The sequence below is a fragment of the Buteo buteo genome, chromosome 3 (assembly GCF_964188355.1).
Source record: "Buteo buteo chromosome 3, bButBut1.hap1.1, whole genome shotgun sequence".
Taxonomy (NCBI): domain Eukaryota; kingdom Metazoa; phylum Chordata; class Aves; order Accipitriformes; family Accipitridae; genus Buteo; species Buteo buteo.
The window spans coordinates 77,605,562-77,623,825 of record NC_134173.1 but is presented as its reverse complement, the minus strand read 5'-3'; the positions used below and the strand labels follow the sequence as shown (position 1 = coordinate 77,623,825).

Genomic DNA, 18,264 nt, shown 5'->3' with positions numbered 1-18,264 from the left:
AGAAGTGTGTGAGGGAGAGAGGTGCTGGGCTGGCTTTTATGCTGGTCGCTGAGCGCCCGAGGGGTGAGTCAGCCTTTGTGCATGATGTCATTTTGCAGCAAGCAGCTCTTGCATGGCCCATCCATGCAAGTAATGAGGCGGGGTGTGTCTCCCTTGCCGCAATTCTCCAATTTCACGTCCTCCTCTTGAGGATGTGTCCATCTGACCCTGGCGGCAGCTTTTAAGTGTGGCTATTAGAATTCAAAGGCTTGGGGTTGATGGCACGTGTCAAGGCGGGCAGAGGATGCGACCGAAGGACAGGAGAGGTGGGGTGTCATCAGTGAGGTCATCCCGTGGCAGTCGTGTGGTGTGGTTTTTGGGTGGGTTGTGAAGAGCGGGCCCCGTTTCCTCAGAGCCCTGGCAGGCTGCTCTGGTCTTTGGAGGTGTGCCAGGCGTGAGACGCTGCCCCTTCCGTCGCGTTTGGTCCCTCTCTGCCTTGCTCCCAGCTCGCTAAGGCTGTCTTTAGGCCTGGCCTTTCCCCTTGGGTGTGCTCTGCGGGAGTCTGGGTGCCCCTCTTGCTGGTGGGGTTGTAGCTGGGAGAAGGGAGGCTGCCTGTGTGGGCTCGTGGCCCCCTGGTGCCGTCCCTGGGGCTGGGGCTGGCAGTGCAAGGGGCGAGAGGAGGGCTGTTTGCAGGAGCAGGCCGTTGTCGCGGCAGCCCTGGTTCAGAGCTCGCAAGCCCTGTGCCGTGGGGAGCCCTGCCAGGCTCCCCAAAGGCTTGTGTTGGCCCCTCCGTAGCGCTGCCCTTCGTAGGGGCCGGCAAGTTTGCAGCCTGGGCTCTGGCGTGACACAGATGTGGGGCACGTTGCAAAGGCAGGTGAGTTTCAGAGCAGCCCGTGAGTGTGGCGAGAGGCTGAGGGGCAGTGGGAGCGGCAGGCAGGGGCGGAGGTGAGCCAGGCCTTTGGGGTCTGTAGTTGGGGAGAGTGCCGAGGGGTGAGGCCATTTCTCTGCAGGGCGTGTGATGGGCAGAAGGAGGATTTCGACGTTGCTATGGGTAGTTAGAGGTGAGCACGCTGCATATGGCTGCAGAGCCAAGGGCTTGGTGGTGGTAGACGTATGGCGAAGGGTTGATGCCTGGCAATGCCTGCCCCAGTTGAGCGGAGGGGAGTGTTTTGCAGGCAGTTTGTCAGGTGAGCAGTGCTTGTTGCTGAGGAAGAGGAAGGGTGGTAGGAATGATTGCTGTGTGACTGGGTGGATACGTGTCCGTGGGGCCTGAGGGGTTGTAGCCACAAATGCGGAAGGAGCTGTGCGATAGCCTTGTGAGGCCCCTCTCAATTATCTCGGACAGGTCATAGCCCCTGGGCGCGGTTCCTGATACTTGGTACACAGCTCTTTGCCCTCCTATCTTGGAAGAAGATCAGGATGGAAGATGTGGGTAAGGAGATGCCAGTGAGCCTGGTGTTGTTCCTGTGGAAGGTGATGTAGGAAGTCTTCCCGGAAAGCGCTGCCAATGCCAGGACGGACAAGAAGGGGATGGGGAGTGGTCGGCGTGAATTTACAAAGGGGAAATGGTGCTTGACCGACCTGCGTGTTGTCTGCGTTGAAGAGATTAGCTTCGTGGTCGCAGAGAGAGCGCTGTGGCTGGCGTTTCTCTCAACTTTCTTGTAAGGCCTTTGACGCTTTCTCCCATTGCATGGTCACAGGCTGTGGGAGCGACACTGTTCAACACCATCAGCAAAGTCCTGGGCAGTGTGTCGGAGTGCCCCATCAGCGAGTTGGCAGATGATGCAAAACCTGGAAGAGAGGCTGAGGCACTGGAAGACTGCGTTGCTTTACCGAGAGAGCTGGAGAGGCTGGTGATGAGGGCAGAGAGGAATCTCCTGAAGTTGAACAGGAGGAGACAGAAAGTCCTGCATCTGGGGAGGAATCGCGCCGGGCCCCAGGACGTGCTGGGGGCCGCCAGCTTTACGGAGCCCGATCTTGTGGTGCTGGTGGAGAACGAGCTGCCTGCGAGGCAGCAATGCGCGCATGCGGCAAAAGAGGCCAAGAGTCTCCAGGGCGGCGCTGGGAGAGCGTTGCCACCAGGTCATGGGAGGTGACCTTGCTCTCTCTTCAGCGCTGGTGAGGCCCCGTGTGGAGTCCTGTGTCCAGCTGAGGGCTCTCCGGTGGAGGAAGGACATGGCCTTAGTGGGGCGAGTCGAGTGGAGGCAGGGCCACCAAGACGCTGAAGGGACTGGAGCATCTGTGGTCTGAGGAGAAGAGGAGAGAGCTGGGAGGCTTTTCAGCCAGGAGGGAAGACCACGCAGGGGACATGTCATCACTGTGTCTAAATCGCGTGTGGCGGGGCAACGTGGACAGGGGAGTCAGACTCTTCTCATCGGTGCCCACGGCCGGGTCGAGGGTGAATGGAGAAAGCTGACAAGACGTGCCATTTCCTTGGCAGAGAAGGCAGCCCTTTCTCAGTGTGAGGGTGGTGAAGCAGTGGAACCGGTTGCCCAGAGAGGTGTTGGAGTCTCCGTCCGTGGAGATACTGAAAACCTGACCGGACGTGGTCGTGGACAGCCTGCTGGCGCTGAGCCTCCTTGAGCAGTTTGTGTTGAACTAGATGATGTGCAGAGGTTCCTTGCTAAATGATTCTGTTGGCTGTGCTTCTGCTTGGTGTGTTGCTCAGAGAGTCGTGGTGGGGAAGAGGGTTGGTGTAGTGTGTGCTGCCACAGGGAGCTTGTGTCAGAGGCGTGGGTAGAAGGGCATTAGCGTGTCCCAGCCTTTGTTTGGGTAACTGAAAGGGTTGTGTCACGGGCTGGAAGGCCCGCCGTGGCGGGGTGTGGGGATGTTGCTGCTGGGGACACGGTTCCTAAGAGAGGTCTTGTAGGCCCTTTGCAGCCAGCCCGGTGGCCTCTGGAGGCCTGGCTTTGTGCTGGGTGAGGTTGGAAGAGCCATGGGAGAAGAAAGGAAGAGGAGGCGTCTGAGGCTGGGATGCAGGAGAACTTTATTGAGAGACCAAAAAAAAGAGCGAAAAGGCAGGAGCGGCAAATGGAAAGGAGCCGCTCTGAGGTGCAAGTAGGGCGACCGTGAGCTGAGGTCCCTTGTGTGAGACAGATCTCGGCAGAGCTCCTAGATCTTCCCGCCCCACGGGGTGAGCAGCACACTGGAGGTCCCCGGTGGTCTTTGGCTTGTGAGAAGGTGCTTGCTTTGTGCCTTGAGAGGAGGAGCCGTTGTTACTGAGCCCATGTGTGAGCAACATGCTGGATGGAGGTGCATCCTCAATCCATGCCGTGGCTTCCAGGGTGTGGGCGGTTGGCGTCAGGGGCCCTTAGCAGGGGTTGCAGCCTCTTCTGCCGCCGAAGCAGCCCAGGCCTCCGAAGCCGAAGCCGCCCAGGCCTCCGAAGCCACCGGAGGAGATGGGCACTCCCTGGGAGCTGAGGACGTTGCCCACGGCAGCCGATGAGGAGGATCCGACGGCGGTGCTCTGGGGGAAGGAGCTGAGGATGGGTCCCGGCAGGGTGACCACCACGGCGGGAGGCTGGATGACGACGCGGGAGTCCTGGCACTGCTGGACACAGGGCTCGTTGCAGCTGTTAGCCAGCGGGGTGGGTCCGCAGGGGCGGCAGAGGTCGTAGCAGGCCATGTCTGTGGTGTGGAGGGGCCCTGGAAGAGAGGGTGTTGAGGAAGCGGAGGGGCGCGGGGATGCGAGGGGCGGTGTTGCAGGAGGGCGAGGGAGTGGGGAGGCCCGGTGTGGGTCCGGGGGGAGTGTGGCGGTCAGGGCTGCTGAGGCTGGGGGCAGAGCGTGGTGGAAGAGACGGTGCAGGTGGGGCAGGAGAAGGAGGGGAAGGGGGTTGAGGCTCACCTTGTTGACGGTGGAGGAGAAGGCGTTGGGAGAAGTGTGTGAGGGAGAGAGGTGCTGGGCTGGCTTTTATGCTGGTCGCTGAGCGCCCGAGGGGTGAGTCAGCCTTTGTGCATGATGTCATTTTGCAGCAAGCAGCTCTTGCATGGCCCATCCATGCAAGTAATGAGGCGGGGTGTGTCTCCCTTGCCGCAATTCTCCAATTTCACGTCCTCCTCTTGAGGATGTGTCCATCTGACCCTGGCGGCAGCTTTTAAGTGTGGCTATTAGAATTCAAAGGCTTGGGGTTGATGGCACGTGTCAAGGCGGGCAGAGGATGCGACCGAAGGACAGGAGAGGTGGGGTGTCATCAGTGAGGTCATCCCGTGGCAGTCGTGTGGTGTGGTTTGCGGGTGGGTTGTGAAGAGCGGGCCCCGTTTCCTCAGAGCCCTGGCAGGCTGCTCTGGTCTTTGGAGGTGTGCCAGGCGTGAGACGCTGCCCCTTCCGTCGCGTTTGGTCCCTCTCTGCCTTGCTCCCAGCTCGCTAAGGCTGTCTTTAGGCCTGGCCTTTCCCCTTGGGTGTGCTCTGCGGGAGTCTGGGTGCCCCTCTTGCTGGTGGGGTTGTAGCTGGGAGAAGGGAGGCTGCCTGTGTGGGCTCGTGGCCCCCTGGTGCCGTCCCTGGGGCTGGGGCTGGCAGTGCAAGGGGCGAGAGGAGGGCTGTTTGCAGGAGCAGGCCGTTGTCGCGGCAGCCCTGGTTCAGAGCTCGCAAGCCCTGTGCCGTGGGGAGCCCTGCCAGGCTCCCCAAAGGCTTGTGTTGGCCCCTCCGTAGCGCTGCCCTTCGTAGGGGCCGGCAAGTTTGCAGCCTGGGCTCTGGCGTGACACAGATGTGGGGCACGTTGCAAAGGCAGGTGAGTTTCAGAGCAGCCCGTGAGTGTGGCGAGAGGCTGAGGGGCAGTGGGAGCGGCAGGCAGGGGCGGAGGTGAGCCAGGCCTTTGGGGTCTGTAGTTGGGGAGAGTGCCGAGGGGTGAGGCCATTTCTCTGCAGGGCGTGTGATGGGCAGAAGGAGGATTTCGACGTTGCTATGGGTAGTTAGAGGTGAGCACGCTGCATATGGCTGCAGAGCCAAGGGCTTGGTGGTGGTAGACGTATGGCGAAGGGTTGATGCCTGGCAATGCCTGCCCCAGTTGAGCGGAGGGGAGTGTTTTGCAGGCAGTTTGTCAGGTGAGCAGTGCTTGTTGCTGAGGAAGAGGAAGGGTGGTAGGAATGATTGCTGTGTGACTGGGTGGATACGTGTCCGTGGGGCCTGAGGGGTTGTAGCCACAAATGCGGAAGGAGCTGTGCGATAGCCTTGTGAGGCCCCTCTCAATTATCTCGGACAGGTCATAGCCCCTGGGCGCGGTTCCTGATACTTGGTACACAGCTCTTTGCCCTCCTATCTTGGAAGAAGATCAGGATGGAAGATGTGGGTAAGGAGATGCCAGTGAGCCTGGTGTTGTTCCTGTGGAAGGTGATGTAGGAAGTCTTCCCGGAAAGCGCTGCCAATGCCAGGACGGACAAGAAGGGGATGGGGAGTGGTCGGCGTGAATTTACAAAGGGGAAATGGTGCTTGACCGACCTGCGTGTTGTCTGCGTTGAAGAGATTAGCTTTGTGGTCGCAGAGAGAGCGCTGTGGCTGGCGTTTCTCTCAACTTTCTTGTAAGGCCTTTGACGCTTTCTCCCATTGCATGGTCACAGGCTGTGGGAGCGACACTGTTCAACACCATCAGCAAAGTCCTGGGCAGTGTGTCGGAGTGCCCCATCAGCGAGTTGGCAGATGATGCAAAACCTGGAAGAGAGGCTGAGGCACTGGAAGACTGCGTTGCTTTACCGAGAGAGCTGGAGAGGCTGGTGATGAGGGCAGAGAGGAATCTCCTGAAGTTGAACAGGAGGAGACAGAAAGTCCTGCATCTGGGGAGGAATCGCGCCGGGCCCCAGGACGTGCTGGGGGCCGCCAGCTTTACGGAGCCCGATCTTGTGGTGCTGGTGGAGAACGAGCTGCCTGCGAGGCAGCAATGCGCGCATGCGGCAAAAGAGGCCAAGAGTCTCCAGGGCGGCGCTGGGAGAGCGTTGCCACCAGGTCATGGGAGGTGACCTTGCTCTCTCTTCAGCGCTGGTGAGGCCCCGTGTGGAGTCCTGTGTCCAGCTGAGGGCTCTCCGGTGGAGGAAGGACATGGCCTTAGTGGGGCGAGTCGAGTGGAGGCAGGGCCACCAAGACGCTGAAGGGACTGGAGCATCTGTGGTCTGAGGAGAAGAGGAGAGAGCTGGGAGGCTTTTCAGCCAGGAGGGAAGACCACGCAGGGGACATGTCATCACTGTGTCTAAATCGCGTGTGGCGGGGCAACGTGGACAGGGGAGTCAGACTCTTCTCATCGGTGCCCACGGCCGGGTCGAGGGTGAATGGAGAAAGCTGACAAGACGTGCCATTTCCTTGGCAGAGAAGGCAGCCCTTTCTCAGTGTGAGGGTGGTGAAGCAGTGGAACCGGTTGCCCAGAGAGGTGTTGGAGTCTCCGTCCGTGGAGATACTGAAAACCTGACCGGACGTGGTCGTGGACAGCCTGCTGGCGCTGAGCCTCCTTGAGCAGTTTGTGTTGAACTAGATGATGTGCAGAGGTTCCTTGCTAAATGATTCTGTTGGCTGTGCTTCTGCTTGGTGTGTTGCTCAGAGAGTCGTGGTGGGGAAGAGGGTTGGTGTAGTGTGTGCTGCCACAGGGAGCTTGTGTCAGAGGCGTGGGTAGAAGGGCATTAGCGTGTCCCAGCCTTTGTTTGGGTAACTGAAAGGGTTGTGTCACGGGCTGGAAGGCCCGCCGTGGCGGGGTGTGGGGATGTTGCTGCTGGGGACACGGTTCCTAAGAGAGGTCTTGTAGGCCCTTTGCAGCCAGCCCGGTGGCCTCTGGAGGCCTGGCTTTGTGCTGGGTGAGGTTGGAAGAGCCATGGGAGAAGAAAGGAAGAGGAGGCGTCTGAGGCTGGGATGCAGGAGAACTTTATTGAGAGACCAAAAAAAAGAGCGAAAAGGCAGGAGCGGCAAATGGAAAGGAGCCGCTCTGAGGTGCAAGTAGGGCGACCGTGAGCTGAGGTCCCTTGTGTGAGACAGATCTCGGCAGAGCTCCTAGATCTTCCCGCCCCACGGGGTGAGCAGCACACTGGAGGTCCCCGGTGGTCTTTGGCTTGTGAGAAGGTGCTTGCTTTGTGCCTTGAGAGGAGGAGCCGTTGTTACTGAGCCCATGTGTGAGCAACATGCTGGATGGAGGTGCATCCTCAATCCATGCCGTGGCTTCCAGGGTGTGGGCGGTTGGCGTCAGGGGCCCTTAGCAGGGGTTGCAGCCTCTTCTGCCGCCGAAGCAGCCCAGGCCTCCGAAGCCGAAGCCGCCCAGGCCTCCGAAGCCACCGGAGGAGATGGGCACTCCCTGGGAGCTGAGGACGTTGCCCACGGCAGCCGATGAGGAGGATCCGACGGCGGTGCTCTGGGGGAAGGAGCTGAGGATGGGTCCCGGCAGGGTGACCACCACGGCGGGAGGCTGGATGACGACGCGGGAGTCCTGGCACTGCTGGACACAGGGCTCGTTGCAGCTGTTAGCCAGCGGGGTGGGTCCGCAGGGGCGGCAGAGGTCGTAGCAGGCCATGTCTGTGGTGTGGAGGGGCCCTGGAAGAGAGGGTGTTGAGGAAGCGGAGGGGCGCGGGGATGCGAGGGGCGGTGTTGCAGGAGGGCGAGGGAGTGGGGAGGCCCGGTGTGGGTCCGGGGGGAGTGTGGCGGTCAGGGCTGCTGAGGCTGGGGGCAGAGCGTGGTGGAAGAGACGGTGCAGGTGGGGCAGGAGAAGGAGGGGAAGGGGGTTGAGGCTCACCTTGTTGACGGTGGAGGAGAAGGCGTTGGGAGAAGTGTGTGAGGGAGAGAGGTGCTGGGCTGGCTTTTATGCTGGTCGCTGAGCGCCCGAGGGGTGAGTCAGCCTTTGTGCATGATGTCCTTTTGCAGCAAGCAGCTCTTGCATGGCCCATCCATGCAAGTAATGAGGCGGGGTGTGTCTCCCTTGCCGCAATTCTCCAATTTCACGTCCTCCTCTTGAGGATGTGTCCATCTGACCCTGGCGGCAGCTTTTAAGTGTGGCTATTAGAATTCAAAGGCTTGGGGTTGATGGCACGTGTCAAGGCGGGCAGAGGATGCGACCGAAGGACAGGAGAGGTGGGGTGTCATCAGTGAGGTCATCCCGTGGCAGTCGTGTGGTGTGGTTTGCGGGTGGGTTGTGAAGAGCGGGCCCCGTTTCCTCAGAGCCCTGGCAGGCTGCTCTGGTCTTTGGAGGTGTGCCAGGCGTGAGACGCTGCCCCTTCCGTCGCGTTTGGTCCCTCTCTGCCTTGCTCCCAGCTCGCTAAGGCTGTCTTTAGGCCTGGCCTTTCCCCTTGGGTGTGCTCTGCGGGAGTCTGGGTGCCCCTCTTGCTGGTGGGGTTGTAGCTGGGAGAAGGGAGGCTGCCTGTGTGGGCTCGTGGCCCCCTGGTGCCGTCCCTGGGGCTGGGGCTGGCAGTGCAAGGGGCGAGAGGAGGGCTGTTTGCAGGAGCAGGCCGTTGTCGCGGCAGCCCTGGTTCAGAGCTCGCAAGCCCTGTGCCGTGGGGAGCCCTGCCAGGCTCCCCAAAGGCTTGTGTTGGCCCCTCCGTAGCGCTGCCCTTCGTAGGGGCCGGCAAGTTTGCAGCCTGGGCTCTGGCGTGACACAGATGTGGGGCACGTTGCAAAGGCAGGTGAGTTTCAGAGCAGCCCGTGAGTGTGGCGAGAGGCTGAGGGGCAGTGGGAGCGGCAGGCAGGGGCGGAGGTGAGCCAGGCCTTTGGGGTCTGTAGTTGGGGAGAGTGCCGAGGGGTGAGGCCATTTCTCTGCAGGGCGTGTGATGGGCAGAAGGAGGATTTCGACGTTGCTATGGGTAGTTAGAGGTGAGCACGCTGCATATGGCTGCAGAGCCAAGGGCTTGGTGGTGGTAGACGTATGGCGAAGGGTTGATGCCTGGCAATGCCTGCCCCAGTTGAGCGGAGGGGAGTGTTTTGCAGGCAGTTTGTCAGGTGAGCAGTGCTTGTTGCTGAGGAAGAGGAAGGGTGGTAGGAATGATTGCTGTGTGACTGGGTGGATACGTGTCCGTGGGGCCTGAGGGGTTGTAGCCACAAATGCGGAAGGAGCTGTGCGATAGCCTTGTGAGGCCCCTCTCAATTATCTCGGACAGGTCATAGCCCCTGGGCGCGGTTCCTGATACTTGGTACACAGCTCTTTGCCCTCCTATCTTGGAAGAAGATCAGGATGGAAGATGTGGGTAAGGAGATGCCAGTGAGCCTGGTGTTGTTCCTGTGGAAGGTGATGTAGGAAGTCTTCCCGGAAAGCGCTGCCAATGCCAGGACGGACAAGAAGGGGATGGGGAGTGGTCGGCGTGAATTTACAAAGGGGAAATGGTGCTTGACCGACCTGCGTGTTGTCTGCGTTGAAGAGATTAGCTTTGTGGTCGCAGAGAGAGCGCTGTGGCTGGCGTTTCTCTCAACTTTCTTGTAAGGCCTTTGACGCTTTCTCCCATTGCATGGTCACAGGCTGTGGGAGCGACACTGTTCAACACCATCAGCAAAGTCCTGGGCAGTGTGTCGGAGTGCCCCATCAGCGAGTTGGCAGATGATGCAAAACCTGGAAGAGAGGCTGAGGCACTGGAAGACTGCGTTGCTTTACCGAGAGAGCTGGAGAGGCTGGTGATGAGGGCAGAGAGGAATCTCCTGAAGTTGAACAGGAGGAGACAGAAAGTCCTGCATCTGGGGAGGAATCGCGCCGGGCCCCAGGACGTGCTGGGGGCCGCCAGCTTTACGGAGCCCGATCTTGTGGTGCTGGTGGAGAACGAGCTGCCTGCGAGGCAGCAATGCGCGCATGCGGCAAAAGAGGCCAAGAGTCTCCAGGGCGGCGCTGGGAGAGCGTTGCCACCAGGTCATGGGAGGTGACCTTGCTCTCTCTTCAGCGCTGGTGAGGCCCCGTGTGGAGTCCTGTGTCCAGCTGAGGGCTCTCCGGTGGAGGAAGGACATGGCCTTAGTGGGGCGAGTCGAGTGGAGGCAGGGCCACCAAGACGCTGAAGGGACTGGAGCATCTGTGGTCTGAGGAGAAGAGGAGAGAGCTGGGAGGCTTTTCAGCCAGGAGGGAAGACCACGCAGGGGACATGTCATCACTGTGTCTAAATCGCGTGTGGCGGGGCAACGTGGACAGGGGAGTCAGACTCTTCTCATCGGTGCCCACGGCCGGGTCGAGGGTGAATGGAGAAAGCTGACAAGACGTGCCATTTCCTTGGCAGAGAAGGCAGCCCTTTCTCAGTGTGAGGGTGGTGAAGCAGTGGAACCGGTTGCCCAGAGAGGTGTTGGAGTCTCCGTCCGTGGAGATACTGAAAACCTGACCGGACGTGGTCGTGGACAGCCTGCTGGCGCTGAGCCTCCTTGAGCAGTTTGTGTTGAACTAGATGATGTGCAGAGGTTCCTTGCTAAATGATTCTGTTGGCTGTGCTTCTGCTTGGTGTGTTGCTCAGAGAGTCGTGGTGGGGAAGAGGGTTGGTGTAGTGTGTGCTGCCACAGGGAGCTTGTGTCAGAGGCGTGGGTAGAAGGGCATTAGCGTGTCCCAGCCTTTGTTTGGGTAACTGAAAGGGTTGTGTCACGGGCTGGAAGGCCCGCCGTGGCGGGGTGTGGGGATGTTGCTGCTGGGGACACGGTTCCTAAGAGAGGTCTTGTAGGCCCTTTGCAGCCAGCCCGGTGGCCTCTGGAGGCCTGGCTTTGTGCTGGGTGAGGTTGGAAGAGCCATGGGAGAAGAAAGGAAGAGGAGGCGTCTGAGGCTGGGATGCAGGAGAACTTTATTGAGAGACCAAAAAAAAGAGCGAAAAGGCAGGAGCGGCAAATGGAAAGGAGCCGCTCTGAGGTGCAAGTAGGGCGACCGTGAGCTGAGGTCCCTTGTGTGAGACAGATCTCGGCAGAGCTCCTAGATCTTCCCGCCCCACGGGGTGAGCAGCACACTGGAGGTCCCCGGTGGTCTTTGGCTTGTGAGAAGGTGCTTGCTTTGTGCCTTGAGAGGAGGAGCCGTTGTTACTGAGCCCATGTGTGAGCAACATGCTGGATGGAGGTGCATCCTCAATCCATGCCGTGGCTTCCAGGGTGTGGGCGGTTGGCGTCAGGGGCCCTTAGCAGGGGTTGCAGCCTCTTCTGCCGCCGAAGCAGCCCAGGCCTCCGAAGCCAAAGCCGCCCAGGCCTCCGAAGCCACCGGAGGAGATGGGCACTCCCTGGGAGCTGAGGACGTTGCCCACGGCAGCCGATGAGGAGGATCCGACGGCGGTGCTCTGGGGGAAGGAGCTGAGGATGGGTCCCGGCAGGGTGACCACCACGGCGGGAGGCTGGATGACGACGCGGGAGTCCTGGCACTGCTGGACACAGGGCTCGTTGCAGCTGTTAGCCAGCGGGGTGGGTCCGCAGGGGCGGCAGAGGTCGTAGCAGGCCATGTCTGTGGTGTGGAGGGGCCCTGGAAGAGAGGGTGTTGAGGAAGCGGAGGGGCGCGGGGATGCGAGGGGCGGTGTTGCAGGAGGGCGAGGGAGTGGGGAGGCCCGGTGTGGGTCCGGGGGGAGTGTGGCGGTCAGGGCTGCTGAGGCTGGGGGCAGAGCGTGGTGGAAGAGACGGTGCAGGTGGGGCAGGAGAAGGAGGGGAAGGGGGTTGAGGCTCACCTTGTTGACGGTGGAGGAGAAGGCGTTGGGAGAAGTGTGTGAGGGAGAGAGGTGCTGGGCTGGCTTTTATGCTGGTCGCTGAGCGCCCGAGGGGTGAGTCAGCCTTTGTGCATGATGTCCTTTTGCAGCAAGCAGCTCTTGCATGGCCCATCCATGCAAGTAATGAGGCGGGGTGTGTCTCCCTTGCCGCAATTCTCCAATTTCACGTCCTCCTCTTGAGGATGTGTCCATCTGACCCTGGCGGCAGCTTTTAAGTGTGGCTATTAGAATTCAAAGGCTTGGGGTTGATGGCACGTGTCAAGGCGGGCAGAGGATGCGACCGAAGGACAGGAGAGGTGGGGTGTCATCAGTGAGGTCATCCCGTGGCAGTCGTGTGGTGTGGTTTGCGGGTGGGTTGTGAAGAGCGGGCCCCGTTTCCTCAGAGCCCTGGCAGGCTGCTCTGGTCTTTGGAGGTGTGCCAGGCGTGAGACGCTGCCCCTTCCGTCGCGTTTGGTCCCTCTCTGCCTTGCTCCCAGCTCGCTAAGGCTGTCTTTAGGCCTGGCCTTTCCCCTTGGGTGTGCTCTGCGGGAGTCTGGGTGCCCCTCTTGCTGGTGGGGTTGTAGCTGGGAGAAGGGAGGCTGCCTGTGTGGGCTCGTGGCCCCCTGGTGCCGTCCCTGGGGCTGGGGCTGGCAGTGCAAGGGGCGAGAGGAGGGCTGTTTGCAGGAGCAGGCCGTTGTCGCGGCAGCCCTGGTTCAGAGCTCGCAAGCCCTGTGCCGTGGGGAGCCCTGCCAGGCTCCCCAAAGGCTTGTGTTGGCCCCTCCGTAGCGCTGCCCTTCGTAGGGGCCGGCAAGTTTGCAGCCTGGGCTCTGGCGTGACACAGATGTGGGGCACGTTGCAAAGGCAGGTGAGTTTCAGAGCAGCCCGTGAGTGTGGCGAGAGGCTGAGGGGCAGTGGGAGCGGCAGGCAGGGGCGGAGGTGAGCCAGGCCTTTGGGGTCTGTAGTTGGGGAGAGTGCCGAGGGGTGAGGCCATTTCTCTGCAGGGCGTGTGATGGGCAGAAGGAGGATTTCGACGTTGCTATGGGTAGTTAGAGGTGAGCACGCTGCATATGGCTGCAGAGCCAAGGGCTTGGTGGTGGTAGACGTATGGCGAAGGGTTGATGCCTGGCAATGCCTGCCCCAGTTGAGCGGAGGGGAGTGTTTTGCAGGCAGTTTGTCAGGTGAGCAGTGCTTGTTGCTGAGGAAGAGGAAGGGTGGTAGGAATGATTGCTGTGTGACTGGGTGGATACGTGTCCGTGGGGCCTGAGGGGTTGTAGCCACAAATGCGGAAGGAGCTGTGCGATAGCCTTGTGAGGCCCCTCTCAATTATCTCGGACAGGTCATAGCCCCTGGGCGCGGTTCCTGATACTTGGTACACAGCTCTTTGCCCTCCTATCTTGGAAGAAGATCAGGATGGAAGATGTGGGTAAGGAGATGCCAGTGAGCCTGGTGTTGTTCCTGTGGAAGGTGATGTAGGAAGTCTTCCCGGAAAGCGCTGCCAATGCCAGGACGGACAAGAAGGGGATGGGGAGTGGTCGGCGTGAATTTACAAAGGGGAAATGGTGCTTGACCGACCTGCGTGTTGTCTGCGTTGAAGAGATTAGCTTTGTGGTCGCAGAGAGAGCGCTGTGGCTGGCGTTTCTCTCAACTTTCTTGTAAGGCCTTTGACGCTTTCTCCCATTGCATGGTCACAGGCTGTGGGAGCGACACTGTTCAACACCATCAGCAAAGTCCTGGGCAGTGTGTCGGAGTGCCCCATCAGCGAGTTGGCAGATGATGCAAAACCTGGAAGAGAGGCTGAGGCACTGGAAGACTGCGTTGCTTTACCGAGAGAGCTGGAGAGGCTGGTGATGAGGGCAGAGAGGAATCTCCTGAAGTTGAACAGGAGGAGACAGAAAGTCCTGCATCTGGGGAGGAATCGCGCCGGGCCCCAGGACGTGCTGGGGGCCGCCAGCTTTACGGAGCCCGATCTTGTGGTGCTGGTGGAGAACGAGCTGCCTGCGAGGCAGCAATGCGCGCATGCGGCAAAAGAGGCCAAGAGTCTCCAGGGCGGCGCTGGGAGAGCGTTGCCACCAGGTCATGGGAGGTGACCTTGCTCTCTCTTCAGCGCTGGTGAGGCCCCGTGTGGAGTCCTGTGTCCAGCTGAGGGCTCTCCGGTGGAGGAAGGACATGGCCTTAGTGGGGCGAGTCGAGTGGAGGCAGGGCCACCAAGACGCTGAAGGGACTGGAGCATCTGTGGTCTGAGGAGAAGAGGAGAGAGCTGGGAGGCTTTTCAGCCAGGAGGGAAGACCACGCAGGGGACATGTCATCACTGTGTCTAAATCGCGTGTGGCGGGGCAACGTGGACAGGGGAGTCAGACTCTTCTCATCGGTGCCCACGGCCGGGTCGAGGGTGAATGGAGAAAGCTGACAAGACGTGCCATTTCCTTGGCAGAGAAGGCAGCCCTTTCTCAGTGTGAGGGTGGTGAAGCAGTGGAACCGGTTGCCCAGAGAGGTGTTGGAGTCTCCGTCCGTGGAGATACTGAAAACCTGACCGGACGTGGTCGTGGACAGCCTGCTGGCGCTGAGCCTCCTTGAGCAGTTTGTGTTGAACTAGATGATGTGCAGAGGTTCCTTGCTAAATGATTCTGTTGGCTGTGCTTCTGCTTGGTGTGTTGCTCAGAGAGTCGTGGTGGGGAAGAGGGTTGGTGTAGTGTGTGCTGCCACAGGGAGCTTGTGTCAGAGGCGTGGGTAGAAGGGCATTAGCGTGTCCCAGCCTTTGTTTGGGTAACTGAAAGGGTTGTGTCACGGGCTGGAAGGCCCGCCGTGGCGGGGTGTGGGGATGTTGCTGCTGGGGACACGGTTCCTAAGAGAGGTCTTGTAGGCCCTTTGCAGCCAGCCCGGTGGCCTCTGGAGGCCTGGCTTTGTGCTGGGTGAGGTTGGAAGAGCCATGGGAGAAGAAAGGAAGAGGAGGCGTCTGAGGCTGGGATGCAGGAGAACTTTATTGAGAGACCAAAAAAAAGAGCGAAAAGGCAGGAGCGGCAAATGGAAAGGAGCCGCTCTGAGGTGCAAGTAGGGCGACCGTGAGCTGAGGTCCCTTGTGTGAGACAGATCTCGGCAGAGCTCCTAGATCTTCCCGCCCCACGGGGTGAGCAGCACACTGGAGGTCCCCGGTGGTCTTTGGCTTGTGAGAAGGTGCTTGCTTTGTGCCTTGAGAGGAGGAGCCGTTGTTACTGAGCCCATGTGTGAGCAACATGCTGGATGGAGGTGCATCCTCAATCCATGCCGTGGCTTCCAGGGTGTGGGCGGTTGGCGTCAGGGGCCCTTAGCAGGGGTTGCAGCCTCTTCTGCCGCCGAAGCAGCCCAGGCCTCCGAAGCCGAAGCCGCCCAGGCCTCCGAAGCCACCGGAGGAGATGGGCACTCCCTGGGAGCTGAGGACGTTGCCCACGGCAGCCGATGAGGAGGATCCGACGGCGGTGCTCTGGGGGAAGGAGCTGAGGATGGGTCCCGGCAGGGTGACCACCACGGCGGGAGGCTGGATGACGACGCGGGAGTCCTGGCACTGCTGGACACAGGGCTCGTTGCAGCTGTTAGCCAGCGGGGTGGGTCCGCAGGGGCGGCAGAGGTCGTAGCAGGCCATGTCTGTGGTGTGGAGGGGCCCTGGAAGAGAGGGTGTTGAGGAAGCGGAGGGGCGCGGGGATGCGAGGGGCGGTGTTGCAGGAGGGCGAGGGAGTGGGGAGGCCCGGTGTGGGTCCGGGGGGAGTGTGGCGGTCAGGGCTGCTGAGGCTGGGGGCAGAGCGTGGTGGAAGAGACGGTGCAGGTGGGGCAGGAGAAGGAGGGGAAGGGGGTTGAGGCTCACCTTGTTGACGGTGGAGGAGAAGGCGTTGGGAGAAGTGTGTGAGGGAGAGAGGTGCTGGGCTGGCTTTTATGCTGGTCGCTGAGCGCCCGAGGGGTGAGTCAGCCTTTGTGCATGATGTCCTTTTGCAGCAAGCAGCTCTTGCATGGCCCATCCATGCAAGTAATGAGGCGGGGTGTGTCTCCCTTGCCGCAATTCTCCAATTTCACGTCCTCCTCTTGAGGATGTGTCCATCTGACCCTGGCGGCAGCTTTTAAGTGTGGCTATTAGAATTCAAAGGCTTGGGGTTGATGGCACGTGTCAAGGCGGGCAGAGGATGCGACCGAAGGACAGGAGAGGTGGGGTGTCATCAGTGAGGTCATCCCGTGGCAGTCGTGTGGTGTGGTTTGCGGGTGGGTTGTGAAGAGCGGGCCCCGTTTCCTCAGAGCCCTGGCAGGCTGCTCTGGTCTTTGGAGGTGTGCCAGGCGTGAGACGCTGCCCCTTCCATCGCGTTTGGTCCCTCTCTGCCTTGCTCCCAGCTCGCTAAGGCTGTCTTTAGGCCTGGCCTTTCCCCTTGGGTGTGCTCTGCGGGAGTCTGGGTGCCCCTCTTGCTGGTGGGGTTGTAGCTGGGAGAAGGGAGGCTGCCTGTGTGGGCTCGTGGCCCCCTGGTGCCGTCCCTGGGGCTGGGGCTGGCAGTGCAAGGGGCGAGAGGAGGGCTGTTTGCAGGAGCAGGCCGTTGTCGCGGCAGCCCTGGTTCAGAGCTCGCAAGCCCTGTGCCGTGGGGAGCCCTGCCAGGCTCCCCAAAGGCTTGTGTTGGCCCCTCCGTAGCGCTGCCCTTCGTAGGGGCCGGCAAGTTTGCAGCCTGGGCTCTGGCGTGACACAGATGTGGGGCACGTTGCAAAGGCAGGTGAGTTTCAGAGCAGCCCGTGAGTGTGGCGAGAGGCTGAGGGGCAGTGGGAGCGGCAGGCAGGGGCGGAGGTGAGCCAGGCCTTTGGGGTCTGTAGTTGGGGAGAGTGCCGAGGGGTGAGGCCATTTCTCTGCAGGGCGTGTGATGGGCAGAAGGAGGATTTCGACGTTGCTATGGGTAGTTAGAGGTGAGCACGCTGCATATGGCTGCAGAGCCAAGGGCTTGGTGGTGGTAGACGTATGGCGAAGGGTTGATGCCTGGCAATGCCTGCCCCAGTTGAGCGGAGGGGAGTGTTTTGCAGGCAGTTTGTCAGGTGAGCAGTGCTTGTTGCTGAGGAAGAGGAAGGGTGGTAGGAATGATTGCTGTGTGACTGGGTGGATACGTGTCCGTGGGGCCTGAGGGGTTGTAGCCACAAATGCGGAAGGAGCTGTGCGATAGCCTTGTGAGGCCCCTCTCAATTATCTCGGACAGGTCATAGCCCCTGGGCGCGGTTCCTGATACTTGGTACACAGCTCTTTGCCCTCCTATCTTGGAAGAAGATCAGGATGGAAGATGTGGGTAAGGAGATGCCAGTGAGCCTGGTGTTGTTCCTGTGGAAGGTGATGTAGGAAGTCTTCCCGGAAAGCGCTGCCAATGCCAGGACGGACAAGAAGGGGATGGGGAGTGGTCGGCGTGAATTTACAAAGGGGAAATGGTGCTTGACCGACCTGCGTGTTGTCTGCGTTGAAGAGATTAGCTTCGTGGTCGCAGAGAGAGCGCTGTGGCTGGCGTTTCTCTCAACTTTCTTGTAAGGCCTTTGACGCTTTCTCCCATTGCATGGTCACAGGCTGTGGGAGCGACACTGTTCAACACCATCAGCAAAGTCCTGGGCAGTGTGTCGGAGTGCCCCATCAGCGAGTTGGCAGATGATGCAAAACCTGGAAGAGAGGCTGAGGCACTGGAAGACTGCGTTGCTTTACCGAGAGAGCTGGAGAGGCTGGTGATGAGGGCAGAGAGGAATCTCCTGAAGTTGAACAGGAGGAGACAGAAAGTCCTGCATCTGGGGAGGAATCGCGCCGGGCCCCAGGACGTGCTGGGGGCCGCCAGCTTTACGGAGCCCGATCTTGTGGTGCTGGTGGAGAACGAGCTGCCTGCGAGGCAGCAATGCGCGCATGCGGCAAAAGAGGCCAAGAGTCTCCAGGGCGGCGCTGGGAGAGCGTTGCCACCAGGTCATGGGAGGTGACCTTGCTCTCTCTTCAGCGCTGGTGAGGCCCCGTGTGGAGTCCTGTGTCCAGCTGAGGGCTCTCCGGTGGAGGAAGGACATGGCCTTAGTGGGGCGAGTCGAGTGGAGGCAGGGCCACCAAGACGCTGAAGGGACTGGAGCATCTGTGGTCTGAGGAGAAGAGGAGAGAGCTGGGAGGCTTTTCAGCCAGGAGGGAAGACCACGCAGGGGACATGTCATCACTGTGTCTAAATCGCGTGTGGCGGGGCAACGTGGACAGGGGAGTCAGACTCTTCTCATCGGTGCCCACGGCCGGGTCGAGGGTGAATGGAGAAAGCTGACAAGACGTGCCATTTCCTTGGCAGAGAAGGCAGCCCTTTCTCAGTGTGAGGGTGGTGAAGCAGTGGAACCGGTTGCCCAGAGAGGTGTTGGAGTCTCCGTCCGTGGAGATACTGAAAACCTGACCGGACGTGGTCGTGGACAGCCTGCTGGCGCTGAGCCTCCTTGAGCAGTTTGTGTTGAACTAGATGATGTGCAGAGGTTCCTTGCTAAATGATTCTGTTGGCTGTGCTTCTGCTTGGTGTGTTGCTCAGAGAGTCGTGGTGGGGAAGAGGGTTGGTGTAGTGTGTGCTGCCACAGGGAGCTTGTGTCAGAGGCGTGGGTAGAAGGGCATTAGCGTGTCCCAGCCTTTGTTTGGGTAACTGAAAGGGTTGTGTCACGGGCTGGAAGGCCCGCCGTGGCGGGGTGTGGGGATGTTGCTGCTGGGGACACGGTTCCTAAGAGAGGTCTTGTAGGCCC

At 60.5% G+C, this 18,264-nt stretch overlaps 4 protein-coding genes across 4 annotated transcripts; all 4 read right to left on the bottom strand.

Moving 5' to 3' along the window:
* Window positions 1-2,864: 2,864 nt before the first annotated feature.
* LOC142029584 (feather keratin 1-like) lies at window positions 2,865-3,853 on the bottom strand. Its single transcript, XM_075024443.1, has 2 exons — window positions 3,824-3,853; window positions 2,865-3,624 (listed from the first exon to the last, which is right to left on the bottom strand). Exon 2 carries the CDS (start codon window positions 3,602-3,604, stop codon window positions 3,290-3,292), a length of 315 nt encoding a protein of 104 aa, XP_074880544.1. The 5' UTR covers window positions 3,605-3,624; window positions 3,824-3,853; the 3' UTR covers window positions 2,865-3,289.
* Window positions 3,854-6,717: 2,864 nt separating this feature from the next.
* LOC142029583 (feather keratin 1-like) lies at window positions 6,718-7,706 on the bottom strand. The gene is made up of 2 exons (XM_075024442.1): window positions 7,677-7,706; window positions 6,718-7,477 (listed from the first exon to the last, which is right to left on the bottom strand). Exon 2 carries the CDS (start codon window positions 7,455-7,457, stop codon window positions 7,143-7,145), a length of 315 nt encoding a protein of 104 aa, XP_074880543.1. The 5' UTR covers window positions 7,458-7,477; window positions 7,677-7,706; the 3' UTR covers window positions 6,718-7,142.
* Window positions 7,707-10,510: 2,804 nt separating this feature from the next.
* Window positions 10,511-11,564, bottom strand: LOC142029582 (feather keratin 1-like). The gene is made up of 2 exons (XM_075024441.1): window positions 11,530-11,564; window positions 10,511-11,330 (listed from the first exon to the last, which is right to left on the bottom strand). Exon 2 carries the CDS (start codon window positions 11,308-11,310, stop codon window positions 10,996-10,998), a length of 315 nt encoding a protein of 104 aa, XP_074880542.1. The 5' UTR covers window positions 11,311-11,330; window positions 11,530-11,564; the 3' UTR covers window positions 10,511-10,995.
* Window positions 11,565-14,423: 2,859 nt separating this feature from the next.
* On the bottom strand, window positions 14,424-15,412 carry LOC142029581 (feather keratin 1-like). Its single transcript, XM_075024440.1, has 2 exons — window positions 15,383-15,412; window positions 14,424-15,183 (listed from the first exon to the last, which is right to left on the bottom strand). Exon 2 carries the CDS (start codon window positions 15,161-15,163, stop codon window positions 14,849-14,851), a length of 315 nt encoding a protein of 104 aa, XP_074880541.1. The 5' UTR covers window positions 15,164-15,183; window positions 15,383-15,412; the 3' UTR covers window positions 14,424-14,848.
* Window positions 15,413-18,264: the final 2,852 nt, after the last annotated feature.

Excerpts from the sequence above, each read along its gene's own strand:
- LOC142029584 (XM_075024443.1), bottom strand. The coding sequence starts at position 3,604 with ATGGCCTGCTACGACCTCTGCCGCCCCTGCGGACCCACCCCGCTGGCT.
- LOC142029583 (XM_075024442.1), bottom strand. The coding sequence starts at position 7,457 with ATGGCCTGCTACGACCTCTGCCGCCCCTGCGGACCCACCCCGCTGGCT.
- LOC142029582 (XM_075024441.1), bottom strand. The coding sequence starts at position 11,310 with ATGGCCTGCTACGACCTCTGCCGCCCCTGCGGACCCACCCCGCTGGCT.
- LOC142029581 (XM_075024440.1), bottom strand. The coding sequence starts at position 15,163 with ATGGCCTGCTACGACCTCTGCCGCCCCTGCGGACCCACCCCGCTGGCT.